Below are 27,299 nucleotides of genomic sequence, written 5' to 3' on the forward strand. Positions count from 1 at the left end.
GCCTGGTGAAGCCGCCCTACTCGTACATCGCGCTCATCACCATGGCCATCCTGCAGAGCCCGCAGAAGAAGCTGACGCTGAGCGGCATCTGCGAGTTCATCAGCAACCGCTTCCCCTACTACCGGGAGAAGTTCCCCGCCTGGCAGAACAGCATCCGCCACAACCTCTCGCTCAACGACTGCTTCGTCAAAATCCCCCGGGAGCCCGGCAACCCGGGCAAGGGCAACTACTGGACGCTGGACCCGCAGTCCGAGGACATGTTCGACAACGGCAGCTTCCTCCGGCGGAGGAAGCGCTTCAAGCGGCACCAGCAGGAGCACCTGCGGGACCAGACGGCGCTCATGATGCAGGGCTTCGGAGCCTACGGCCTGGCCGGGCCCTACGGCCGCCCCTACGGGCTGCACCCCGGCGCCTACCCGCACCCTGCGGCCGCCGCCGCCGCGCTGCAGTACCCCTACATCCCGCCCGTCGGGCCCATGCTGCCGCCCGCCGTGCCGCTGCTGCCGTCCAGCGAGCTGAGCCGCAAAGCCTTCAACTCGCAGCTCGGCCCCAGCCTGCAGCTGCAGCTCGGCAGCCTGGGAGCCGCCGGCTCCATCGTCAAGTCGGAGCCCAGCAGCCGCCCGTCGTTCAGCATCGAGAACATCATCGGCGGCCCCGCAGCCAGCTCGGCGGCCGGAGCCCAGACTTTCCTGCGGCCGCCCGTCACCGTGCAGTCGGCTCTCGTGGCCCACCAGCCGCTGGCGCTCGCCCGGAGCACCGCGGCCATCGCCCCCATCCTCAGCGTGCCTACCAACATCATCGCCGGCCAGTTCCTGCAGCCCGCCGCCCCGGCCGCCGCCGTGCAGGCCAAGTGGCCGGCGCAGTAGCCCAAGTGGCCGGCCCGGTAGCCAGGGTGGCCGGCCAGGTAGCCCAAATGGCCGGCCCGCTAGCCCCAATGTGGCCGGTCCGGTAGCCCAAGCGGCCGGTCCGGTAGCCACAGGGTGGCCGGCTCGATAGCCCAAGCGGCCGACTCGGTAGCCCCAAGGTGGCCGGCCAGGTAGCCCAAGCGGCCGGCCCGGTAGCCCCGCCGCGCCCCTCGGATGGACGGACAGACGGCCGGCCGGACAGACAGACACAGACAGACCGCTGCCGGCAGCGCCTGCCGCTGCTTTTCGGGCTTTTTATTTTTCTAAAGAGGCGAAAGGACGGTCGCGAGCAGCAGCCGCGGGCTTTCACTTTTTTTGAAGGTTCCGGCGCTCCGAGCGGTTTTATCCGAAATAAGCGAGAGAACGAAAAACAAAACGAAAAAAAAAATGTATAAAGAAATAAGCGGGGGAAATTTTAAATATTAAACGAACGAACAGCAGCGACAAAAAAAAAAAAAAAGAATTTTGGAGACGAAAAAAAAAAAGAGGAGGAAATCGCTGTCATTCTATTATAGAAGTCTGTTTATATATGAATGAATATATGTATTCTAAATGTTATCCCTTCGTGTTGTACACAACTTTGTAAATAAATTTTTAAAACGCTCTGCCCGGCTTTGTCTGAGAGGCGCGGCGACGGCGGCTGCGGGGCCGAGCGGAGCCGAGCCGGGCTGAGCCGTGCCGAGCCGGGCTAAGCCGAGCCGAGCAGGGCTGAACCGAGCCATGCCGTGCCGTTCCGAGCTGGGTTGAGCCGAGCCGTGCCGGGCTGAGCCGTGCCGAGCCGGGCTGTGCCGACCCGGGCTGAGCCGAGCCGGGCTGAGCCGAGCCGAGTCCGGGTCCGGCCGCTCGCTGCGGGGCCGGCATCGCCGCGGCTCCCCCGGCATTGCCCCGTGCTTTGACTCCCGGCCTCGCCGTGTTTTCCCCCAAAATTTCTTTAATTTTTTCGGCTCGGTGCGGCGGGATGCTTTTCCTTCCCGGCCGCCGCAGGCACGCTTCGGGGAGGCTTTCGCGGCTTTCGGGGGGGGGGGGGGGGGAATTGGTTTTGAATAAAACGCCGGGGCCATCCAAGGGCCAAATAAATCTAATATTTATTTGGGGGAGGATAAAAAACGAAGAGCCGTGCCCGTGCGGGGTCCGAGCGCGGCTCTTTCGTTGGAGGGAAGCGGCTCGGCGCGGCGGCGGCAGGGAACGGCCTTTCTCACCTAATTCCCGGCAACTAAGTTTGGAGGACGGCTGCTAAAAATGTACATTTCTGGGCGTTTTCATGGCTAAAATACTGTGACCGCCGAGAGGAGAAAATAACCGCAGCGTTGCGGGATTTAAAGCCCGGCTGAGGAGGGGCTCGGGCTTGCGAAGGGAAGGCGAGACCTTGGCGCTCGGCACTGCCCGGGCTCTCTGCTTTATTCTATCCCTGGCGAAACGTTTGGGTTTCATCGGTGCTGGAAGCCTCGGTGGATTTTCGGGTCCTAGAAAGCGGCTGCGGCTGCGGGGGGAACGGGCGGCGGGGGCTGCGAGAGGAGCTGAGAGCGCAGCTTGGGGAAAAAGGAAAAAAAATGCAAAAAAAAAAAAAAAGTCCTTGCTTTCCTGGTGAGGAGTAAATATTATTTTTTTCCTAAGTCAATATTTACACCTCCGCATATATGCTCCCAGATAAAGGAGGGGCTGGAAGTTTGCAGGCAGGGAGCCGCCGGGCCAGGCGTGGAGCGGGCACCGGGGTCCTCCCCCCCCGGCCGGGAGAGCCCCGCGGGTCGTCGGCGTGCTGCGGCCATAAAAGTCGCGGGGAGTTTCACAGTTGTGTCTGGCTAATCGGTTTTTACACAAACAGCAAATGGTACGTGATGCGGGCAACACGCGCGGGGGTTATCGCTATATTTAGCGGATCCCCCTGGGAAAAGAGGAAGGAGCCTCTGCTTGAATTCGCTTCTCGGCTCAAGAAGCTGCTGATCCAGGGCTTCCAAGTGACACTGGATAACAGGGGCTCATTCCATTCCCGAGCCTTTGTTGCTCAGAAAATCGCTCGCTCATATTTCCGCGCATAGCAGCAATACCACGGGCTCGGCATCTGCGCTCCGGGCCCGGCGGTGGGAGCTGCTCGGCGGGGCCGGCGGCGGAACCGGCACCTTGTGTGTGTGTGTGTGTGTGTGTGTGTGTGTCCCGGCAGCCTTTCCTCCCCCCGGCACCTCCGTCCCCTCTTCCTCTCCCTCCCGACAGCGGCCGGCAGCACCCCCGGTGCCGCAGCATCGCGGGGAAGGGGCGGCGGCGGCTCCCGGGGCCGGGGCCCCGCGGGCAGGTGAGGGCTCCCGGAGGGGGGGGGGGTGCAGTGCCGGCACGGGGCCTGCAGGGGGCGCGGGGACCGGGAGCCCACCCCCTCCCCGTAACCTCCCCCGGGGGTCGGGACCCATCCCCCGGGGGCTGGGAGCATCCCCCCGGTGCGGGGCCGGGCTGGGCATCCCCCGGGCACAGAGCGGGGCGGCGGGGGGCAGCAGAAAGCCTTTTGATTTTTTTTTTTCTTTTTCTTTCTCTTCCTTTTCCTTCCCCAGCCCCGTGTGGCAAAACTGGACGCGGCCGGTGACCGGTGACGGATGCCCCGAGAGCACGACGCGTCCCGGTGCGCTCTGGGGCGCACGGGGGGCGCGGGGGGGGCGCCCCCCGCGCAGCTCAGCCCCGGCTCCGACCCCCGTGGCCATTTGCTGGGGTGGCCGGGACCCCCCTCAAGCCTCCCGTGGGAGCTCGTGGACCGGAGGGACCCGGTGCGACCCCCCCCGAGCCGCCCCAGGAAGGCGCGGAAGATGCGCGGAAGATGCGCGCCCGCGGCTCCGGCCGCCGCAGAGTCCTCGGAGCCGGGAGGGAGCAGGGCGGCGTTCCGGGGGACTCGCGGTGAATTTACGTTGTGGCAGTCCTAAAACATAAAGCGTTATGTACTTAAAAGACACAGAGCATAGGTATTACGCCCACAGAAAGTATTTTAAGTCAGTGAATGTTCAATGTAGCAGGTAGAGATGAACTTAGCACGTCTTCCCGACTGAGCCGGGAACAGACTCCTCAGCCATAAAATGCACTTAACAGTCTATTTAATAGTGGCGAGGTCCTTGAAAATGCAATATCCATGCTAATCTCGCCTTTTTTTTTTTTTTTTTTCTAAATCAGAAATGAAAAATAGGTCAGCAAGGTAGAGCCTTCCCCTCCCGTTTAAAACGTGACATTTCGTCTGTTTGAAGAGCTGAGCAAACTTTAGTAATTCGGGCTCGGGGTGCGGGCGCCACTCGATTCGGATCGGGGAACGGGAGCTCTGCTCCGGCCGCAGATCCGGAGTGCCCGGGGGGGGGGGGGGAGGGGGCTTTGCCTCGCCTCTGCTCGGCTTTCCATCGCCCCAGGAGCTGGGGGAAGGCAAAGAGCCGGCTGAGCTGCCTGCAAAGGGTTAAGGAAAGGCGTTTGTCCGCTGGTTATCGGCTTCTCTCTGCTGCCGGCGGCCGAACGGCAGGCGCTTGCCGGCTGCCCCGCTGCTCGATGTGCCCGCGATGCCTTTCCCAGGCATTGATCCGCTCAAAGTCACCGCGGAAATGCTGGTGACAGGGACTCGATTCCAGGCGACGCGACCCGGTGCAAGTATTTCGGGGGCGTTCGATAAAAAAGCTTTGCCGGGAAGGGAACGATGGCACCTCGAGACCAGGCGGGCTGCGATAACGGGGAGGATGGGGTGCGGGACGGGGACGGGGCTGGGGTTCGGGACAGGGACCGGGACAGGCTGGGACACGACCCCTTGTCCAGCCTGCCTCGCCACCCCGGGGCTCCGGTGTTTTTCCGGACCCCCTCGGTTATTTGAGGTGCCTGCCCACCTCCCCAGGCACCCCTCAGCCCCCTCTCTAGCGTTTCCTCTAGCGGCAAGGCGATTAATTCTCGCAAACCCTAACAGCTGAGGACCGTAACGGGGCATTTCCAACAGGTCTGGGGCTCCCAGCACCCGGCGAGGGCGGCCAGCTCGGGTGGGGGGGATTAGGTTTGCTGCCCAGAGAAGCCCACGAACTCCTCTTCTCTTCATCCCTCCCTGCTGAGGTAACGCTGGAAGGAGACCCTTTCCGAAAATGCGGAGGTGACTGCAGGTGGAGGGGCACCGACGTGTCTAAAAATCTGCTCTCCGCTTGCAGACGGCTGGGGTTATGGAAATCAGCGGCCTCGTTGCGCTGGAAAAACCCGAAGGGGAAAAAGCAATCTCCACTGGCCCGCAATGCTGAACCCTTTTTAATAATAATCGCATTGTCCGATGTCCGCAGATTTCGAAAATAACCCGAAAATGTTTTTTTTTTTTTAAAAAAAATCTACGGAGAATTTTGTTTTCCTACAATCTCTTAATTTTAAACCTTAATGTTTTAAGTGATCAGGTGCTCCTTGACCGCACTTCCATTTTGCAGCGCTTGGTTTTAAACAGGTTGGGTTTACGCTTTAAATTTTGGTTAGCCCTGAAGTGGTCGGGCAGCTGGACTCTCCGTGGGTCCCCTCCAACGGAACTAATATTTTCTATTTATTTATTTGTCTGTTTACTCTAAATCCCTTAAAACTTCCAGTCCTGGGATTCCTGCCCAAGGAGAGCACGGTCACCAGTTGCTCTGGAAAGTCATGAAAGTCTGATTATGCGGTGTTGGTTTTTATATATATATACATATATATATATATATGTTTTCTACTAAATTGGATATCCTGATCTCAATTAGACACGCAGCCGGAAGAAAAACATCAATATTAAGAACAGAGACCGCACTTTTCGGTGTTGGTACGGGCTGTATGAAGCTGATGTGGGCTCGTTCACGTTATGTTATGCACTTTATTAGGACCTGAAGGGGCACCACAGAAATAAAGCCGAAAGGCCGTCAGACAGAAGCCCGTGGCGCCCAAGGTCCGGCTCCTGGACGTTGTCTCCCACACGTAACGGCTGAGGAGCAGCTCCTCAGATCGCTGCTGAAGCACGGATCCTCCAGCAGCCGCTTTCCTCCCACTAAAACAAATAAATCAACGATTCGGGTTCTCTCCTGAGGAAAGAACTGACCCCCAGGCAGCGCTCCCCCCAGCAGCACCCCCACACACTCTCCCCTCACCCCGCCGCTGACAGGACCGGGCCCCGCCCCCATGCCCGGCTCCGAGGCCAACTGCGCACGCGCGGGTCTCGGCGCACGCGCGCTGCAGCGCCCCTCTCCTTCTCCCCTCCCCGCCTGCGGGGCGCGCGCGCAGGCCCGGCAGCCTCTTCGAACGCGGAAGCGCGCGCGCGCGCGGCGCGGCCGTTGTGTCCTGTGAGGGGGCGCGCGCCGGGGAGGGGCGGGGCAGGGCGGGGGGGGGGGGGGAGGAGGGGCGCGGGCGCCGCCCGCTCCCTCAGGGCGGGCGGGGGGCGCTGAGAGGGGCAGTGTGGCTGTGACCCCCGTGTGGTGTGCCCCTTCTGTCCCTCGTTTGGTCTGCTCGGTGTCCCCCGTGTGTCCCCCTTGTGTCCCCCTTGTGTCCCCTGGGTCCTGCCAGCGGCTACCTGAGGGATATAAGCTTCCCCCCGGCCCCCTCAGGCACAGGTGTAGTGCAGGGTGGTGTGTCCCTGTGCTTTGCTGCCAAGGCTGGAGCTAATTCTTCTGCTTTTCCTTCTTCTTTTCTTTCTTTTCTTACTCAGACCGAAATAGTTTTGGTGTTCCGGGTCAAGTTTTTGCGTTTTCTGTTCTTTGTGGCTTTGGCGTAGGGCAGTATCACCATTTTCCTGCTACTTGGGTCCCATGGTTGATGCATGTGGTAGACGTAGCAACCTTTAGTGTTGTTACATGTAGCTATTATATAAATTTTAGCATAAATTTAAGCCAGAAGAGAATCCCCTACTAATCTACACTTTCCATAACTCAGCTGTGCTGTGTTTAGCCCAGAAATTAAGCGACATTGACCAAATACGGGGGCATTTATTTGCTGCTATAAACTGCATGCTTGTCAACATCTCTTTGAGAACGTTTTTCTTTTCAGAGCCAAATACTAATTCACGAGCTACTAAAGATACTTAACCATTTTTGTGTCGAAACGTGCTATGTTTGCGGTAACAAATTTGGTGGCACTCATTAGGATGAAGCCTGGGGATGTATCTATGCATTTCGTCAATGCTTGGTCAGCTTATAGCTCAGCACCAGGAGCAATTATCACTACTGCCATTAAATGCCTAAGGAACGAACCCAGACGGTATCACAGCAATGTTTCTGGTGTTTTTTTTTTTTTTTTTTTTTTTTCAGGTACCTTTGGGCTTCTTACAAAGACCAGCTATGGAGAAGTGGAGCTTAATGACAATTACTGTTTTACTGGCCCTTACCGAACGCTGGACTGTGTCGCTTAGTTCTTACTCAGGTAATACTTGCTCGAGGTCTGTGAAATAACCACGTGAGGGTGAACTATGGAGCTTATGTTAAATTAATGTAAAATCATGCAAGTAGGAAGCAGTGCGTTACTTCAAGTATTGTTGTGTTTTAGGGCCTATTTCCTCAAGGTTTGTATAGTACCTTGTTCTTATTTTTCTGGAGTTTTCAATGGTAGATTTCGCAGCCACTTGGAACAAAATATTGAAAAAAAAAAAAAAATACAACTTGGGGGTGGAGGCAGGGTCAGTAATGTCTTAGGAGTAGCAAAAGAACAGCTGGCTGTTCAGCCCGTGCTGTAGCTGCAGAGTATTACCACAGTCCTGTCATATATTTGTTTAATCTTATCCTTTAAGTTCTATAACAGATATAACCTGAAATTATTTTTAGATAAGACTGTACTGGTGGTAATGAAGATGGCACAAAGGTGACGTGGAGTGAGTGATTATGTTGTGCCCCATAGCTGGACTTGCTTCAGATTGTTTACAGCGTGAACGAGAGCTATATTCTTTTAATAGATGAGCATTTCTCCTCCCCATCTCCTAATACTTGCAAAGAACTACCAAATTTTTTTCAAACCTTTCAATGGCAATGCTGTGCTTAGCACAGACTTGCACAAAGCTTGCTCTCTGTGGATTTTTCTTTCTTCCTTTTTTTTTTTTTTAATGCGCTGTTACGTTCCATTTCCATCAGCTAAAATAATCACAAGCTCAGTCAAATTCAGCTGTTTTTTTTTTTGTTAAGGCAATTGGGATTTTCATCCCCTGTGCAGCTGGAGCTGTTCAGTACTATTCTAATGGTTTTTAAACAGGTAACTCCTGGGTTTTATTTACATGAAGGAGTTTGCTCAAAGATAAATTGCATGCGTACCTTCTTAAATAGTTATTTTTAGTTCGCTTCCTGAAAATGCCATCATAAAAGAGTCGTTCTGCCAATAGCTGAGGCTCTCTTCTACCCACCCACATACAGAAAAACAACCTCTCTTTTGCCAAAATAGAGTGAATTTCTGCACTGTACGTATTTACATTTGCATTGATAACTATTTTTTTTAAGCTGACAAATTTCAAAGCAGTCCAGATTCTGATAGAGTCTTAAAATAAAGACAGAACTAAGATAACATTTTTTTTTTTCTGTATTTTTTCATATGCACGCACGCTTGTTTCATACAGAACAACTGTATAATTTCGTTTGGAACAAGGAAAACTGAGTCTGACCCAATCGAACAAATTATTAAAGTGTTCAACTTCCAGCTATAGCGGTCTGGAAAAAAAAAAGACAAATCTGAACGTTAGAGTTACCAATGCAAAAGTACACTAGAACCTTCCCCCTCCCGATTTGATTTCCTTCAGATGTAATAAATCTTTAATTACAGGGACAAGAAAAAAATTGGTCAGGGCAGCGTTTAAACGGACACGCTCCCTTTTTGCTTTCACCGCTGTTCAGCGTGGTATAATTGAGCAAAGGATTAGAAGTAGTCATCGCTCTCCGAAGCAGGCTCTGGTAGAAATGCTGATTCAGCATACTCTGAAGCCATGCGTGGCATGGATGGCCAGATGTGAGGAAGTTAATTCTGCCCTAATTTACTGTATAGGCTTGGATTCCTGTATCATTTCCCTTCTATTGTTGCTTGCCATCTAGCATGCTTCTGGATCTCTCTCTTGAATTAAGGTCACGATGGGGATAAACAACAATTCTATGATTCTAAAACAGAACACTAATACCTGCCTTTGCAAGGTTACTAATTATGATGACCGTAGATTAGTTGGTCTTGTATAATTATTGAGAAAAAGTAGGCTTTGTAGATCCGAGTTTTTTTACGCATTACAAAGCTCCTACTAAGTGAGTAGAAGCTAAATACTTGTGTTGAAAGGCAGCTTCAGACCTTTAAAAATTTGCTTCCTGTTTAATACTAAAACTGATTAAGACCACTGTAAATTTATAGCATTTGTGATACCTTTAAAAAAATCATTTTTTTATTAATTCTTTTTGTCTGCATACTTGATGCATGCTGCAGAAGGAAGCCAAATACCGATTTGCAAACTAACTGAAGTGTGTCAATCTCTGTATTTGGCTTTTAGAAACAAAACCTTTGGATTAAGATCTTATTTCATCATTCAGAAGTCAATTTCTTTTTTTCTTCTCCTTTTTTCTTTTTCCTTGAGAAGGGATAAAGCTGAAATAAAATGTGTGTGCATAAGGTACCCGTGGATAACACCTTTTTGTATTTCAGCAATGCTGTGACAGGTTTCTTTGTTCCACTTGATTTTTAGCTATAGAATGGACCCTGATAAAACTCCTATTCTCCAGTAACTTCAGTTAATTGGGAAACTTTTATTTGAATGTTGTACACTGTGAAGATAATCTGTTCTTTCTCCTACCCAGGAATAAATTAGTAGAGGTAATCTACTCTCTCTACTACTCAGGAATAAATAGTAGATATCTGAGCTTGCGTGTCTCCCGCAAACATAGATCACAGGGAAAAAGTTATAGATGGCTTCCCTGGATTTTAAGGAAACTCTTAAATCTCTGTCTCTTTAGTGTCAATATTTTACTGGAAGCACCATCAGTCCGGTTTCTGTTCTCAATAAGCACAGGTTAATAGAAGTAAATAAACTCTGTGATGAAGATGCTTAACACACTGCCTTCATCAGAGTTCAGTTTATGTTAAGGAAATGTTTATGAGTAGACATCTGAGGTATTTGTACTGATAAAGCTTTTTTTTTTTTTGGGGGGGGGGGGAGAAAACAAACTTTAGTTTTCGGAGAGACTTATGTATGCGTGTATGAAAAGTGTCCTTTAACGTAATTGCCTTTGCAAACTGCTACGTAACAATCAGTTAAAAAATGTGAGAGAGAATTCCTGTAAACTGAAATGGAACAGTTGTTATTTAGAAGGTTTTGTAGATTACAAGATTTTTTTTTTCTTCTGAACCTATTCAGTGTACTGAACAGCCTGTTTTAGGAAGCGGCTCGTGTTAACTCTATTAACAGTCGTGGGGAGAAGGACAGAATATGCAATGTTCTTGCTAGCGTTGCAGAGCAGGCAGCAGAGGAAAGGGAGAGGAACTGGGGGCTTGTGGCAGGTGCTAGTTCTAAGCAAATTTAAAAATAAGGCTGGTTGTTAATTACAGTAGCAAGGTACCACATGACACGGCTGCAGTGCAAGTGAGAATATTATTGTTTACTGAATTATTGTTTACTGAATTATTGTTTACTGAAAAAGCAGAGTTTGTTCAAAATCAGCGTGAGGTGTCTATTACGCGTGTTTTCTTATTTCAGAGAATGTGCCACATTTTTCATCTCCACGCGGTAATGATTTTTTTTGTCAGATGAGGAAGCCATTCTTCACAGTGGAATATCTTGATAAATGCTTATCACAGAAATATCCAGAAAGCCAAAAGAATGTCTAACCCTTTTTAACTGTTAGACAGCATAGCAGATGAGGTCTCTATTTTATTCCCAAATGTAACAGAGGAATGGAGACTAAAATTAGTATTATGTAATTATGCAAATAAATATCTTGAGGAAAAGCAACTTGTTTAAACAGAATACGTCAATGAATGCTTTAACCTCTTTTTTAGGTGCAGGAAAACCACCTATGTACGGGGACTATGAAGCCCAGAGACACTGGCAAGAAGTTACTTACAACGTACCCATCAGACAGTGGTAAGTAGTGCTATTGTGGTTCAGGTTACAAAGGGGTAAACGTAATGAAACTTTGTGTCATGCCTTACTTAAATATACATTTGTCTGAGATCTCTGCAACATCTTTTACTGTTCCCAGAACTATTCTAAAAAATCCTTTTGTGGTAAGATAGTATCATCCTGTACTTAGAGTGAAATACTTTCTTCTTCACAAAATAAACATGCTAAAATTTGGAATTTTGACTTGTTAGGTATTAGCTTGTACAATGGGATGTTCTGGCTGGTAGGTAACTGTGTTGTTGTGAAGCTCCAGCTTTGTTTGGAATTGACTGGAAAGGTCAAGGAGCAATTTTTAAGTAAGCTTACATGAGAGGTTGTGGAGAAGCCTCGTTACTATTTCAAAATAAATCAGTTCAGCTTCCGGAGTGTCAACCAGTTCTCTGCTGCACAGAAGCTCTCATAATTATCAGCGCTGACAAAACCCAAACTCTGCTCATCTCACCGAAGCTGAAAGGCAGGGGCCTGCCAGTGAGCGCAGAGACTTTAATTCTTGTGCTGGAGGCTCAGTTTGATTTTTATACCCGGGAATTCTTTGTTCACACCCATGTTCTTTGTATAGATTTTAAACTGGGGTTGCTTGGAATCTAGATTTAAGGATATTGAACATATTTCTACAGATTACTCAGAACAGTATGAAAATTATTCCCAGTATTTTTACTTTTATATTATTTGTAGGGTTCCTACAGCTCGTACAGAATAGTAAAATGTATTTAGTCATAGCCACAATGCAACCCAGAACAAATAGAAACTCCAGGTCATCCTTCAGCAGGGCTAGTTACATTCTGTTTGTGGAGTCATTTATTTTTCTCAGTTTTCTGTTGGGGAATAGACGTACTTCAGAATAGAAGAAGATATTAATTCAACTATTTCTGCAAATATGTGGGGCCGGTCCTGAAATCTGGCACTGTGTGGAACTTTGCAGATGGCTCTACGGGATGATCTGAAGTCACAACGTAGTGTCTGTATTATCGTTTTGTTTCATTCTTTCTGGAATGTCTGAACCTCTCGTTGTGCCAGAGGTGGGATATTGGAGAGCTGACGTAATAATAGAGTTGGCACCTTCAATCCCTTCTGCTACGCAGAACTGTATGTACCTAAAATTAAGAGTTATAGCAGTCATTATTTCTAGGAATTCCCAGGGGTCAGATGAAACTGTACTGCAGGCTGTGCTTAGCCTATGGGCTGCCAGTTGGGCTTCTCGGTCTTGTTGTATTAGCTCTTCGTTTTATTTATAACAGAAGTTTTTCAGACTGGATATGCTTTGGGAATTGAATCTCTGGTGAGGTCGTACTTGGTTTGGGGACTTTGGAAAAAAAAACACTTCAGCTGACATACAAGGGATTACTTTGTCAAGTGCTGAGATCTCTTTCCCCTCCTGTGTTACACAAATTTGCAATATCAAAAGATTTTATACTCTGGTACTTAAAGATAGTGTTCAAATCTGAAGCTGAGATTCTAACTGCTTCTAGTGTTATTTGTTTAGCGCTTAGAAAAGCTGCCTAGGCAGAGAGCACATGTTCTGTGAATTTGTCGAGGTAAATGTAGAGAGCAGTTGTGAGGACGTAGTCCTAGAAGATCTCTAGATCTCCCAGTCTTTTCACAGACTGTTTTTGTTGTTAAACAGCCTTGTGTAGGTAATACAGCTGCACATCGCATGCATGTTCTCATTGATCTGGAAAAAAGACTTTTTTTTTTTTAAATGCTGGAGTAAACTACAGTATGGTTGGTACTTCCTTTATGTGAGGTTTCTCTGAGCCAGAGGCCAGGATTTAAGTAGTTCTAGTATATTTTTGAGAGTCTTGTCATTATGTATTAAAGGATATCCTTTCTTATTATACCACTAATTAAAACTGTGAAGGCTTTTTTTTTTACTAAATATTACTGGTTTTCTTGGAGCTAGGAGCTGATGGAAAGTAAAATAAAATTAAAAAAAATACCCTGCAACATAACTGGAAAGCTTTCTACTAAGTTGCAGACTATTAAAATCCATGTGAAAAATCTGAACTGCCTTGGCACGAGCAATGTTGAGTGGTAGGATAAGACACAGAGATGGAGCTCAAAGAACTGTGATTTATCATGAGTTCATAAGGTACTTCAGACAGCTCATAAGGAATTCAAGAAACATCATTTACAATAATAAATGTCAAAAATTCACCGCATTTAAAGGGAGAAACTGGAAAAGCCAAGAGCATGCCCCTTGGCGGTAGAATAGACTAGTCAGTCTTTTTCACTGTGCGGTATAACGGGTCTGGTGCCTTCTTTTTGTAACTTCTGTTTTCCTTGGATAAAGCCTTCTGTTCCTCCTTTGGAGGTGACTTAGTTCTAACTGCTGCCAGCCTTCCGTAGAAATACAGACACGATGGAATTACAAGTGGGAAAATCCTTTTCCTTTGTCTCGCATCCTCCTCTTGAGTTTTCTTCTGAGGTAGAAAAAGGTAAACTGGTTGTGGCTGACAAAAATGATGGAGATTCATCACTTTGTGTTGGTTGTTCAGGAGGCATAACTCTGGTAACTTGGAGCTTTTAAGAAACTTTTTTTTAGCCCCCTGCACTGCTTTATGTTTGTCTGTTTAATACCTTTAGGTCACATTTTTTCATTTCTGCTTAGCTGCTTTTCTGTAGCATAACTTCCACTGATGTTTTTTCAAAACTTTTGTATTAAGATCTCTTGAACAGCAGCAGTCCACAGCTTCTGGTAAACTACAGTGTAAAAGAGTGACAGGTAAATGTTAATTATACAGAAATCATTGTTGCATATTAAATATGCCTTCCAAGTCCAGAAAAAGGAAGTCTAGGATGTTTATGAGTAAAATGACTAGTGAATTCCCGTTCTTTTTAAAATCTCCTTTTAACTACATAGTTTCTATTCCCTTATTGGCAAATTGAGTGCTGTATTCAGGGATAATCAACACACATTAAAAATACAGGTTGTGTTTGTAGATGGAGGTGAGGACCTCTGAAGCTGTCCATGTAAATATCTAGAGTTACAGTAGATACTGGTTTTGTGCAGGCTTTGTCTTAGTCTCTGGATTTTTATCAAATGTGGTTCTCGTAATGTATTTTTTTCCCCTTCAGGTAAGTAAGTTCTAACAGTTTTTTAAAATCATCTGTTCTGCAAATACAAGTGAGTATATTCTGAATCCCTTTCACTTTTATGTTGCTTGAGATTTTTTTTGTGTGTGTAAAGTAAAATAAGACAGATAAAGAAGTTGCTAACTTCCTTTTGAATTTTGAGTACATTGGTAAAAAATATTTGGTTTACTGTTCAGCCTTTTCCTTGGGCCTAAACAAAGCTGTAAATGCAGATTCTTCATGTATATGTATGTATATACGTGAATATTTTTTTTCTCAGGTACTTCAATACAAGTGACAACAACCTCCTGTACTGGGGCCTTGATTATCCACCTCTTACTGCCTACCACAGCTTTTTGTGTGCTTACATGTAAGTTTGTTGTTTGAAGTATTTACTACTGGGAGGAACAGAAAACACCAAATTGACTTTTTTTTTTTCTTCCTGCCTGAGGAGAGAAACTAGGAGCTAAAAACCACTGATCTGATGAAATTGAAAGTATTGTTTGCTACTTTAAAGCTAGGGAAATAAATTTTGAGTATCTCTGTTGCTTAAAACTAATACTGCTATTTTTCTGTCTCGTATTTATTGCAAGGGGGACTGAAGGATTAAATTATTCTGCCAAGTCCTTAAATTTGTGCAGATTTAGATGTGACTTAGCTTTTAGTTTTTCATGTAAGCCATTGTTGGATCAGTGATGCACAGAGGAAAAAAAAAAAGTGTTGTAGGAATTGAGTGCACTGCATGGGAAACTTCTCTTGTATTGGGAGCCTGAGTGACATTTGATGACTGGATATCATGTAAATAGAATTCTGTTATTGGAATACTTTTTCCACAAGAGCTTTACTGCTATTGGAATGAGACTTATGGAATAAGAATGTAGGTTAAAGTGCACAGGCACAGTTATGTGGGGCATCTATGTGAACTGTAAATGGTTTATATTTAATACTTAAGCATGAGAAGTATTTACAATTGTTTTTTTTTAAAGTCAGTGGAACTAGACTGAAGGTAGCTATCTTGTCCCAGTAAATGCTGTGTTCTGTTTTCTCAAACGTTTTTTTTACTAACTGTGAATTAGCAGCTGAATTCTATAGTATAAGCAGGTCTAGAAGTGAGGAAAGCCTTTCATTGATCATTATTGCTCTTTGAAATATTTCTTCTCATTCATCTTAATTCTTGGAATATGCTCCTGTGCATGTCATCTTTATTGCTGAAAGGAGTGTAAAGGGAAATGAGAACTGTCTCACATTTTGATGTGCCTGTACTTTGTTTTACAGTGCAAAGTTAATAAATCCTGATTGGATTGCTCTCCACGCTTCTCGGGGGTATGAGAGTCAGCCGCATAAGTTATTTATGCGCACAACAGGTAGGAAAAATATATTTCTTAGGAAGATTACACAGATCTGTCTGGTTTACTAATCTAGCATGTTTAATTTCATGCATCTTCTCTGTCTTCACCAATTTCAGATCGGTTGGGTGGCTTGGCCAGGTCCAAACCCCTCTGTTCTGTTCTCTTCTGCTGTCGTTTGTGAAGCTGATAGCATTAAATATGCGGAGAAGTTTTTAACCAAACCAAATCAGTAAAAACTCTAAAACAAGGCTACTTTTTTGGTAGTCTACAGCCATTTTTTTTCTTTTCCCTTTCATTCCAATGGATATGTTTTTTACTTTCAGTTTAGCCTGTTTTTATTGTAAAAGTATTTCACATTGGCTTTCACTGAAGGATTCTAATTGTGAGCTTTTATACTTTACCTAAAAAAGGGACGTATTTGATATTTTAAAGATGTCACTTTTTTTTTTTTAATGGTTGCTACTTTCTGGAAATAAACCTGAGTTAACAAAAAGTAAAAAATATATATTTTATCACTTTTATGCGAAGTCTCATTTTCTTGTGGTCACTCTTCTGACCATTTGATTATTCTGAACTGTCTCTGCAAAAGAAAAGGGTAAAACAAGTGCTAAAAAATTTAAATAACTTAATTCATTAGCTGTTAGAGTAGGACAACAAACAATCCATCCAGTGAACTTCTGCTCTCTGAGCAATGGCAGATGCCAAGTTATCTTGTTACTGTTTTCTTTCATTTTAAATCTCTCTTTTGCTTCATGTAACAGTATAGAGTTCCACAAAATGCTTCCTGATAACAGTGGCAGGATTTGTCGTTCATCAATAGCTTTTTTTTCTGTGCTTCCCAAACCTCTCTGGTATCTAATAATTGATTGAAACAAAACAAAAAAATCTCTAGAACTTAATTATCCTTGAAATGGTCTTTATTAATTTTGAAATCAACTCACTTGACAAGCCACTGATGGATTTGGAGGACTGCAAAACACTTTTTAAACAATAACCATTAAAATAATGCGTTAAAATAATTCAATGCTCAGTGTCAGCTGTTGTTACACCTTTATAAAGTGTCAGTGTATTTGCTTTGCTAATGCCTAGGCCATATTTGTTTAACTGTGGCTGAAGCTTACAAAATGATCATTATACCGAATAACTGATTTCTTTAAAATTTTCTTTCAAAGCCCGTGACCAAAAAAGCAGAGGATATTTATCTTGTAATAACAGCATGCTTTCCGAAATCTGTTCAAAGAAATAATCTGAGACTTTTCACAAGCTATTAAGGCAACGCTTAAGAATTCAGCCGGTGGTTTAAGCACCAGCAGGATCTGACATAGCTGTAGGCAGGTGAACCTGCTGGTTCTTGTTTTCTCACTGTTCCTCTGAAATATACTTGCTGTGGACAGATGATCAAAACCAAATAATTTTAGTCTATTTAACCTCATCACTGATAATTCACACAAAAATATGTTGGAAATTTAGCATAATCTAGAACTTGTTAATTATTTGTGCCTTTGAACTATATGTTCTGTCAAAAGGGGAAAAAAAAAACCACAACCTTGACTGGATCTTCTCCTAGCTGATTTCTTTTGAGAATTAAGAATGCCTCTCTCATTTTGGCATGTGAGGAACTAGTGTACGCTCCGTTATTGACTGAGGCTGTGCCAGAAGTCAAAACAGCTGAACACATGGAAGCAGCAGCTTTTGGACATCAGAAATGATAGCGTTAGAAACATTGATGAGATCAAATTCTGTAGACCTATTTCTTTTTGTCCTTTAAAGAGAAACCACCAAGTTTATTCTAATGAAGAACTTCCTGATATTTTAATGTTTATTCGCCTTTATTTTTCCTTTGTCTTCCCCAAAATTAACTGGGGAAAAAATAGCTTTGGTGTAACTGTTAAACCTGAGCTATCTTTAAAATAATGGAACTGACTTTAACACAACCTGAGACAATGGAAAAGTGTGTTGAGCTGCAACTGTAACCACCTGCCTTTGGAACTTTGAGGTGATTGACTAAAATGAAGTTTTCATGTTAAGATACAGCTGCAAAGCCCACATTCAACAGATAGTCAAAAGTTATCTGACACTGTAGTTATCTGAGTTTTTACACAAAATACAACCGAGACGTGGAGCGTTAGGAGGCTAACTGTAAGCAAAAATTTTCAATTCAGACAAAAAAAAATATGCAACATGAATTGTACTAAGATGAGGTGTGTGGGAGATTCCTAACATAAAGGTGATCTTTGTTTTTCAGTGTTGGTTGCTGATTTGCTGATTTATATTCCGGCAGTTATTTTATATTGTTGTTCCTTAAAGGAAACATCTACTAAAAAGCAGGCAAGTATCTGATGTGTGTGCAATTAAAAAGCAAAAACGATAAAACCCATACTGTTAAAACAGTAGGAATTTAACAGGATAAGAGTTAATTAACGTATAGAACATTGTGATGGCTTCAGTTGACATAAAACTGATGACGATCAGTATATCTTACATGAAGGACTTCTCAGGCAAAAAAAAAAAGCCATTAACTTATTTTACAGCAATTATTTTAATGCCTTCAATAACAGGATGCACTGAAGTTTAGTAGCCATGAACTCTTGAATTGTATTTCCTTCTGAATTTATTACTTGGGTAGTAAAAGCAAGATTTGTGATGTGACATAGGGGAATCTAGGAGCTGCTCTGTCTCATACACTCCTTATGGTAGAACAAATACCCTTCTGGGGTACTAAGTCTTCCAATTTTTTGAGTGTTTCTGAAGTTTAAGATGGGTGTGGGTGATCTTTGAGTTGGTAAAGGGTAGGCTCATCTTCAATATTTTCTTATCCATTTTCATTCCTTAAAATGTTACTGACAGAAGATTAATTGGAGAGGATGCATGATGGAGGGGCAATTTTTTCTGTTGGAGAAATAGTATAAGTTCCCATGTCTGATGTTTAATTTACAAGTAATTATTTTTCCCTCTGTTTTGATCCTTCCTTCCAGGTTTCCACCGCTCTCTGTATACTGCTTTATCCAGGTGTCATTCTTATTGACCATGGACACTTCCAGTATCCTTGTTTTGCTGTGAAATGAAAGAAATTTCCATTTAGGGAGTAACACTCATCTTTGGTACTTGTCTCTAGCTGGGGGGAAGGTTACCTTTGTATATTTAGGCATCTGAGGGGCTTCTGCCTACCCCAAAGCAGAAGTGTTAGAGAAAACTCTAAAGTCTAGAATATATGGGAGATAAAGAGCTGCTATTGGGACAAATCAATCCAAACATGAATAGCATTCTGTCTGTGCCTGCAGCTCATATTTCTGTCAGTCACTTTATTGAAGAAAACGTCAACGGTAGTACGACAGTGAAAAGAATAATGGCTTGTGCTCCTGTGATTTGTGTTTGGAGAAGAAGTCACCTGAGATCTTTTTGAGATGGCAGAGGAGTGTGTCAAGCAGAGTAGTGTAGAATGTGCCGTTCTGTCTTGTCTTTGCAATTACTTGAGATTGGATTCACTTCACTTAATGCCTAGGCAGTTAAAAGTTAGGCATCTAATACGAGTTGTGTCGTTGGAGCTAACTGTAGGCCATATAGGTGGTAGACACCTTCACAGGTGGGTCTTTTTTTTTTTAATAAAACCTCTGTTCTTACATTTACTCTGCACGTCAGCAAGTAAATGCTGTTAGTTGGCTGTTCCAGGCAGTGCTGCTCGGTGCCACGTGGCAGAGGGACATGATCTTGGAGCTGGTAAACGTGGACACAAATATTTCAAGGGGATATTAAATCTCAGCATCTACTAAATCAAGGTTTGATAAGCCAATCATTTACTAATTTGTGTTTTTTATTCCAAGAGAGTCCATGGTGAACTTGGAAGACAATGCATCTTAAAAAGCAGCTTTGGAAGGGAAAAAAAAATCATAATGCTATTGGATATTTGAGTTACAGGTCAGGAATTCTGAAATTCTATTTTTGGCCTCACCCTTTAAAGATATAGGTTGGCTGCAGCCATCACTTACAAGAGGAGGGCTGGGACTGAACATAGTTCATCTTAGATGAGAGAAACTGGTGAGACGGTAGAAGGCTGAGGGTTAGTTTTATGATTCGTAAGAGAGATACGAAGAGGAAAGTGATAATCTGTTGTGTTTTTGTATGTGTGCACATTATGGTGGACAAGGCAAGAAATAATGTTCCTAAACTAACCTAGGGAATATTTGGTCTTCAAATACATGGAAAAATATTTTAAACCTTAATTAAAGTGATGTGGTAGAACAGGTTGTCTGTGGAAGTTGTGGAATCTGCTGTGTCAAATTTGTTAAGGCAAGGTTCAGCAAACATTGTGTAGGTAACAACCCAGGCGCAGCAGCCCCTGTTGAAGGGTACAGACGTACTGCGCAGTCTCCTGCGGTCTCTGTCAGGTGACTCCTGTGCGAGTAACTTTACTATCTGTGACCAACTCCCAGGAAGTCAAAAGATTTACTTAACTGCTGCTGCACATCTCCTGAAGATCATAGCCTTTTGGTTTAACAACGCGTCGATGTGAAATTGATGCGGTCTCGAGTGTATGTGGTGATTTTGCGTGGGAAATTTGAGTGGGCTGAAAACAACAATCTGAATGTGTTGTCACAGCCATTTATATTGACAGAGGGAAAACAAAATATTTTGAAGTTTCGAAGAATACAAGCATTTTGTTGTTTCTCTCCTTGTGTAATGATAACAGCAAATGACAAAGCGAATCTTTTGTTGAGTTTTAATAGTACCTTCGTCTCTCCAAACTTCACTGAGCTAGGAAACCTGTTTTCAAAGTCTGAAGGAAGTAATGCTGCTTTCAGTGGCTATTATTTTTGTTGTTTGTACAGTATTAGCAACTAAGGGGTCTGGTCATGGATGTATTGCAAGTAGAATATGATCTCAAAACCCCCAACAATCTTTGAACTAAACAATACACAGTTTAAATACTGTCACTGGAAAAACAAACAAACAAAAGGGCTACTCTGATGCATCTTAGTAGTTTACTAGCACTAGTAGTACTCTCACTAGTTAAGATCAAAGCTTGGTTGCCTGACTATATGTTACATTTATAATTAACACAAATGCAACAACTCTTCACACTTTTTGTCTATGCAAGCTTTGATTCAAGTCTAAAAAATAGTGTTTAAATAGAAGTAAAATTCCAAAGAAGATAGTCACAACTGTCAACATTTTTTTAAAACAAACTTAGAAAAACTTACTTTCCATGCTCCTTTACACTTGTACCTCAGGGCATTTGTTACTAACTCCAGTACTAAGATGTGTCTCTTGTCCTTAACATTAAAAAAACATATACAACTCAGTGAGCCTTGGCTTTGCCTTGTGGGGTGTACTTTGCTTGTCTTATGACTGGGACCTTTTGGGGTCAGTGGCGTTTTGCTTGGCCTTAAATTATAAGCAAATGGAACTCTACCATTCTCTGCCCTTTTTTTGCTATTTACTTGGAAAATGCTTCAAGAAGGGACTGAAAGGAAAGGGGTAAGTGACTTTAAATCATTTTATCTTGTTCAAGAATACACCCACACAGCCTGGCATTGGCAATGTGATTCTCCTTATTTGCATATTCTCACTTCTGAATTAATTTCTAGTGCCAGATACTTGCTTTGTCACAGTGCATTCCTCTCTTGTAGAATGAGCATTTCTTTTTGAGATCTACATTAGGAGTTTCTACTGCAAAGATAGCAAAATCCCTTAAGGGGCCTTTTCTCAGCACTATTCATTCTGTCCACTAAATTAAATCTGGGCTATGACAGGCAACCAGGTTAGATGGGCAGCAGTAGCTCTGCGTTGTTCTCACTAATCAGGGAATGATGAACTCTTTCTGTGGTACTGGTAGCTCTTTTCGTTCAGACTTCTTACATTGTTTTCTTTTTTTAAAAAAAGATTTAGGTTCGCTGTCATTTGTTAAGAGTAGCTGGATTTATCTTCTCTGATGTAAGCTTTTCTCTTTATTGCAGGTTGGTATTGTTAACTAAAATAGCAGGGACAGTGGTGGTCTCCTTTGCTGCGTGCTGGCTCCCGTTCTGTACCGACGTGGAACAAATGATGCAAGTACTCAGAAGACTCTTCCCCATTGACCGAGGCTTGTTTGAGGCATGCATGTTTTCTTCTCCCCCGCCCTGCTGTAAATGTTCTGTATTCTTAGATCCCTTGAGAAACCTTCATCATGACCTTTAGGGATTTCATGTGGGAGACACACCACAGAACTAGTAATTTGAGATGGCTTCTTCAGCAGTCGTTTCTTGCCAGTTATTTAATCCAGTATTTAACCCCAGCTCAGCTGGCATCTTCCAGAATATTATATGAGTAGACAACACTTATCCCATCATCAAACCCATACCTCAATCCATACATTTTTCCATCGACACAGATTCCATAGTAATTGACAGTGTCAGAAGATAAAACCTTAACAGATTCAGTCTCTGTCTCTGTGCTCAGCTTTTTTTTTTTTTTTTTTTTTGTCAGGTTTAATTATATAAAAAGCATTTGGGTGCAGACTTGTTTTTCCTTATTGACCTAGCTCGCATCTTCAGTGCGAGTTTCCTCAGTATTTTCCAAAAGTCTTGGGAAGTTCTGCTTTTACTTTTCCTCAGGCTGCTGACATTTGCATATTGCAAGGTGCTGAGTACTGCAACCGTAATCCGCTGAAGCAATTACTCACTTACCTCCTGTTACAGGAGTAGCACTGATAAAAGAAAGGTTGCTCATTTCCAAAGTGGCAGTGAGTTGTAGGTGTTTTGCTTAGTCAGGCATGAATCTTAGTATCACGCTTTTAAAGGCAGATTATCAACCAAGTACAACCAGTGAAATGTAACTTTGAATTTTCAGTTATTGATCTCACAGGGATTTAAGCAAATACATGCTTTGATTCATCTTAATTTTTCTTCTAATCTTTTTTTTCTCTTTGTTGTTGCTTTAAGAAACAAATGCACAAAAAGGCTCCTGACCCCCTGAAAAACAATGACCCTATTCCTTAGGAATTACCTGAAATTTATAAATCAGTAGTTTTGGTCACCACACTTTTTATCCAGCGCGAAGCTTAAAATCTGTAAGAAACAATAACCATCGAGTCTGACAAAGCTTAAGGATTTTAGTCTAATATTAGCCCAAATATTTTCTCAGTTGATCAGGGGAGTGACTTGCTGGATGCTAATCTAGATAAAATGAGAAATTGTCCACGTAAGCAATGCGCAGTAAATTTATACTGGGGTGCGTGTAACAGGTTCTTTGAATCGGTTCCCATTTACAGGAGCAGTAACAAATGCTGATGGTTGTAAAATCATATTGGCTATTAAGTAGGCGTCTTGTGTGTTTGCTGGTGCTGCCAAACCCTCTGTTCACTTGTAATCCTCAGCAGATTTGAAGTGCATATTCTGTATTGCTAGTGAGCATGTGAGGAAGATGGCTCAGTTGCTGGTGCTAGTAGCTTGCTTGCTGTTATGTCTACACAGCTGTGATTCAAGCAGCTGTTTAGGGATGAGTTTCAAGAGCATGATAGCTGTAGTTACAAATTTAATTTTGAAAGTGATCCTAGCACAACTGCTAATGTCTTTAGACTTCTTGATTTATTAGTGGTTAACTCTGTCATTGCTAGCAGGCAGTAAGCACGGCTAAAGACTTTCAGGTATGTAATGAAATGTGACAGTACATAGAATGCCTTCACATTTGAACAAAGGTTTGTATGTGCCATTGTTTAATCAGAGATTTCCTAGGGACAGGTGGTTTCAGAGCCTTACTCTCACAAAATGCGTGGTCTCATGAGTCAAGACGTAGCTCTTCTTGCACTGAAGAGCTGTTTCTTGTCAGGACTTGTAGCTGAGTCTCCTGGAACTTTGCATATTTGATTGAAGATGGGAATCATTTAAATTACATCTCAGAATATGATACACACTGGCGATAGTCTTTTTACAGTCATATAAGAACCCAACGATCCCCCCCAACTTGCTGTCACTAACATAAGCTTAAATGGTGCAATTAATGACTAATTATCTGTTTGTTTTTCTTCCACAGGATAAAGTGGCCAATATTTGGTGCAGTCTAAGTGTCCTTATAAAGATCAAGAACGTAGTATCACCTCAAACTCAGCTCAAACTCAGGTAAGACATAGCTGAAGTGCTTTAGGTAGCTTTTCATCTGCAGGGGTTTTCACAACATCAGTAATTCTTGTTGAAGAATTGTGAGAAGGGGCGTTTAAAATCTTCAGAAAATGTTTTCTTTCTTATAGTGTATTTTTCTTCCAAGTGGTAAGGGTTTCCCCAGATACTGTTTGGAATACCGATGACTACAGAATTTCCTGCTTGTTTATGAAGTGACTTAAGCTATGTAGTTGGTTAAGAGCAAATTAAAATTCGCTTGCTTTTTTCTTCAAGGAATAATTACATCTTTTAATGCTCTTAAAAAATAGGAGTTCATGTTTTTTTCAAATAAGTGAACCATTCAAGTTCAGGTTTACAGCATCTGAAATACTAATGGAAATACTTCGTTCTTTTTTCAAAAGCACTTATGTTGGCAAAGACCATTCGGTGCTGTTCTTCTGTAACTGAGTCTCCTTGAGGGATTTTGTACTTCTGAAAATTACAATGAAATCTGGAACTTCCACAGAGATTTCAAAAGTGATTGTATGATATCAGTGAAGTATTCGCGCTGTTTTTCTTGCATTGTTTTTTTTTTTTTTAGTTTTGCTGTAACATTCCTGAGCCTGCTTCCTACTTGTATAAAACTAACTGTCCAGCCGTCTCTACGAGGATTTAAATTAGCTTTGGTAAGTGTATATTTTTAATTGTTCCCTATTTTACGTGCACCCTGAGTGCTGGTGTGTGACTAACCATTCCACTTACGGTGTCCACAATGTGCAGATGTGTGTAGCATTAAATGCTGTGTTGCTTCTGCTGAAGAGATTGGCTTAAAACTCCTTTGCTATCAGAAATATCCAGGAGGGTTTGACTGGCCTTTTAAATCCAGACTTCTTACTTTAGCCTTTTTTTAACTAATGTTGTATTTTTATTATTTTCCTCTGGAGAGCTCTTAGAGGATTTCCTACACAACAGAGCTTAGTATGGAGTTGATTTTTTTTTTTTTCCTTTTTTTCCCTCTTCTTGTTTGGTTTCCAAAGTGCTAGTTCTTCTTAATGTGTTGGCTGCAAAATTCAATAAAAGGGATCATGGTGGACTTTGTAAGCTCATTACTGGCTTCAGAAGAAAATGATGTTATTTTCCCAGATGTTTACATTTGTTTAGTCTCCTTATATCTTTGAATTCATTAACATTTACAACGACAGTACTTAAATGCAAAATCATTTTGCTTAGAAATCAGAATTACATGGAGGCAGTGCTAAGGTCTCAAGAGTTACAACACAATTTCTTTCGATTTTACATAAGCGGTGCTTGAGACTTGATCACAGCATTGCCTAAAACTAACACTTAGTCTAAGAATTGGTGCGTGTCTTCCTGTGTGTTTCTGTTTGGCAGAAAAAAAAAAGTCAGTTTGTTTACTTTGGGGTATTGGCTCATCATGATGATGAACAGAATTTATGTCAAAAAAATGGGTTGCCAATGCTAACGTATGTGAATATTGGGCAGGGATGCTCTTGTCAGTAAAGCTAAGCAAGACTGGGGATTCTTCACACAAAGTGTTTTATGAGTAATTCTGGGTAAACTTTCAAACAATGTGGTTTTCTTTGTATGTATAGCTGCTTACAGAAGCAGCTCTGTGTACTTGCAAATTGCACTGGAGTAAATGTAGCAGTTAATTAGAAAAATCACATCATTTAGCTCATACATTCATGCAAAGACTATGCCAGCAGAGAAACCAGAACAGTGCTTTGCACTGCAGTCACACATATTAATACATCTCTTGTTTCTTTTCTAAGGTTAGTTGTGCGTTGTCATTTTTCCTGTTCTCCTTTCAAGTACATGAAAAATCTATTCTTCTAGTGGCAGTGTAAGTAAATTATTCTTCTGTACATATATTCTGATCTGCTTTTCCTCATCTTGCTGCATGCTGCTTTCTCACTTACAAATATATCTGATGTTAAATACTCTACACACTTTCTTTTCTGCATAACTTGTAAAGGAAAATATATAAATACAGCTCCATTCTCTTCCATTTCCTGCTCCATTCTAAGGACCAGGGCTCTGCTTCCACAGAATGGAGTTTGTTGTCCAGGAGTCCTGCTGACTCAGGTCGGCCAAGCTGTGCTGCCGTGAGCAGCAGACACGTACTCTTGTGTGCGGTTGTCTCCGTTGCACCCGGAAGGAGTGTCTGATAAAGGCAGATTTGGAGAGGCAGCCCTCTTAATACTTCCTGCTCACGCCTGAAAGGAAGCCTGAACCAGTAGTTAGAAAACTGCCGTTGTCTCTGCAGGCAGTTGCCTACACATTGCAGTATAGGTGCTCCTCAGAGCCTGCGCTGAGTCCCGTTGTCGAACGGGCACTAATCAGGCTCCCCCCGCGTGCTGACGGTATGTGCTGCGAGGATTTGGCACTGGGTCTCCAGCTGCAGACCCTCACGCCAGGCAGGATGTTCCCAGCTTTCAGAGGGGAGCAGGGGGAAGCGGGGCGCCTGGACAATGTACGCAACGCTTCAGGTGCTGCCTGTCCTGGGCTTCCTGAACCCATGTTAGTGGGGCACTTAGCATCCATGTGAAAAGCTGAGATGACAAAGTGATCTTTGAAAATGATGAAAATGATGCCACTTCTGTATTTGTGTATCTGTTTTTCTTCTACCTTTCAGACCGGTCTGCTTAATTCTAAATGAAATCCCTTTTATGGCCACGTGGTTCTTACTTGTATCAACCTTCAGGTGAGTCAGACACAATAAATGTTGTTTTATATGTTCTTCCCAGATCCTAGTAAGTATAAATTAATTCTTTTTATACACTTTGGAATATAACTCAACATGCACCCACTCACTTGTGGGTAATTCTGCTTTAACAGCATGTTGCCTCTTCTTCTGAAAGACGGGCTGATGTTGGCCTACACTGTGACCACGCTGGCGTTCCTCTTGGCCTGTGTGGCTTCCTTCTCAATATTTGAAAAGACCTCAGCAGAGGACCTGCAGCTGAAGCCGTTCTCCCTTTTCCTGAAGAGATACGTTTCGTGGTTTAAGTCATTTCCCAGGATTGTCAGGAGCCTGGTAAGTAACTTTAATTCCTCTAACTCTTACTTACAGCTCTTTGTGGTACTGAAATACTTGCATAAACCACTTTTACATCTGTAACTATGAATAAAGCCTCGTACGGGGAAAGCCACGCTACGTCAGCGTAGAGGTACGCTATAATGTTTTCCTGTGATGTCATCTATATATAGGTGATGAATACAGAGCACCCAAGTAACAAAAGTAGCAGCTTACTCATTCAAGGCGTTAAACCAGTAATAACTAACACATTGTTCTGTGTCTCACAGTTCCTGCTTTCTGTAACCCTGATGGGTGTCCTGTCTCTGACGAGTGCTACAGTGCGTCCTCCACAGAGGCTGCCGGATTTATTCCCCGTATCAGTGTCCAGTATCTCTTGCTTACACTTTTTATTCTTTTTGGCGTATTTTAATATTATTATACTATGGGACTCAAAGAATAGTAGGAGTCACAAGAAAGTCAGTTAATCTGTGATGATCAAGGATTAAACTGACAGGACAGTATTTTTGGTGAACACTGTCTGGCCTTGCAGGTGAACTTGTTTGTGATGTAATGCAATTCCGGTGGTCTAAAGAAAATCAGAAAATGCATTGAACATTTTGTGTTTAAATATGTGTAAAGTCTGTTTTAAAGGTGAAGTACTTTGAAGAAGTATTTTTACTTGGAAATCTAAGTTGGTGCGTCTTCTTCAGAATTGTAATACTTGTTGCCATTTGTAAGCCTCAAATACCCAATAAAGGACCAAATTTTGAATTAATGCTAAAATACTCTGGCTTTTCT

The 27,299-nt window shown here is 43.4% G+C and overlaps 2 protein-coding genes across 5 annotated transcripts; both read left to right on the plus strand.

Moving 5' to 3' along the window:
* The first annotated feature begins 6 nt into the window (after positions 1 to 6).
* FOXD3 (forkhead box D3) lies at positions 7 to 1,510 on the plus strand. The gene is made up of 2 exons (XM_035333695.1): positions 7 to 943; positions 980 to 1,510. The coding sequence occupies exon 1, from the start codon at positions 42 to 44 to the stop codon at positions 864 to 866; it is 825 nt and encodes a 274-aa protein (XP_035189586.1). The 5' UTR covers positions 7 to 41; the 3' UTR covers positions 867 to 943; positions 980 to 1,510.
* Positions 1,511 to 6,141: 4,631 nt separating this feature from the next.
* On the plus strand, positions 6,142 to 27,284 carry ALG6 (ALG6 alpha-1,3-glucosyltransferase). Of its 4 annotated transcripts, none has more exons than XM_035333608.1 (15): positions 6,142 to 6,179; positions 7,145 to 7,256; positions 10,845 to 10,929; positions 14,321 to 14,410; positions 15,316 to 15,404; positions 17,635 to 17,717; positions 18,365 to 18,429; positions 20,679 to 20,864; positions 21,344 to 21,479; positions 23,397 to 23,482; positions 24,063 to 24,147; positions 25,255 to 25,325; positions 26,118 to 26,186; positions 26,321 to 26,519; positions 26,789 to 27,284. In XM_035333608.1, exons 2-15 carry the CDS (start codon positions 7,175 to 7,177, stop codon positions 26,984 to 26,986), a joined length of 1,524 nt encoding a protein of 507 aa, XP_035189499.1. In that variant the 5' UTR covers positions 6,142 to 6,179; positions 7,145 to 7,174; the 3' UTR covers positions 26,987 to 27,284. The 4 variants fall into 4 exon arrangements, with proteins under 4 accessions (XP_035189499.1, XP_035189498.1, XP_035189500.1 ...); XM_035333607.1 differs by having other exon boundaries at positions 6,147 to 6,219; XM_035333609.1 differs by having other exon boundaries at positions 6,166 to 6,184.
* Positions 27,285 to 27,299: the final 15 nt, after the last annotated feature.

This window comes from Oxyura jamaicensis, chromosome 8, assembly GCF_011077185.1.
Source record: "Oxyura jamaicensis isolate SHBP4307 breed ruddy duck chromosome 8, BPBGC_Ojam_1.0, whole genome shotgun sequence".
Lineage (NCBI taxonomy): Eukaryota > Metazoa > Chordata > Aves > Anseriformes > Anatidae > Oxyura > Oxyura jamaicensis.

Excerpts from the sequence above, each read along its gene's own strand:
- ALG6 (XM_035333606.1), top strand. The coding sequence starts at position 7,106 with ATGTTTCTGGTGTTTTTTTTTTTTTTTTTTTTTTTTCAGGTACCTTTG. Across the intron at positions 24,148-25,254 it reads GAGGATTTAAATTAGCTTTG|GTTAGTTGTGCGTTGTCATT; the intron begins GTAAGTGTATAT and ends TTCTTTTCTAAG. Across the intron at positions 25,326-26,117 it reads TCTATTCTTCTAGTGGCAGT|ACCGGTCTGCTTAATTCTAA; the intron begins GTAAGTAAATTA and ends TCTACCTTTCAG.
- FOXD3 (XM_035333695.1), top strand. The coding sequence starts at position 42 with ATGGCCATCCTGCAGAGCCCGCAGAAGAAGCTGACGCTGAGCGGCATC.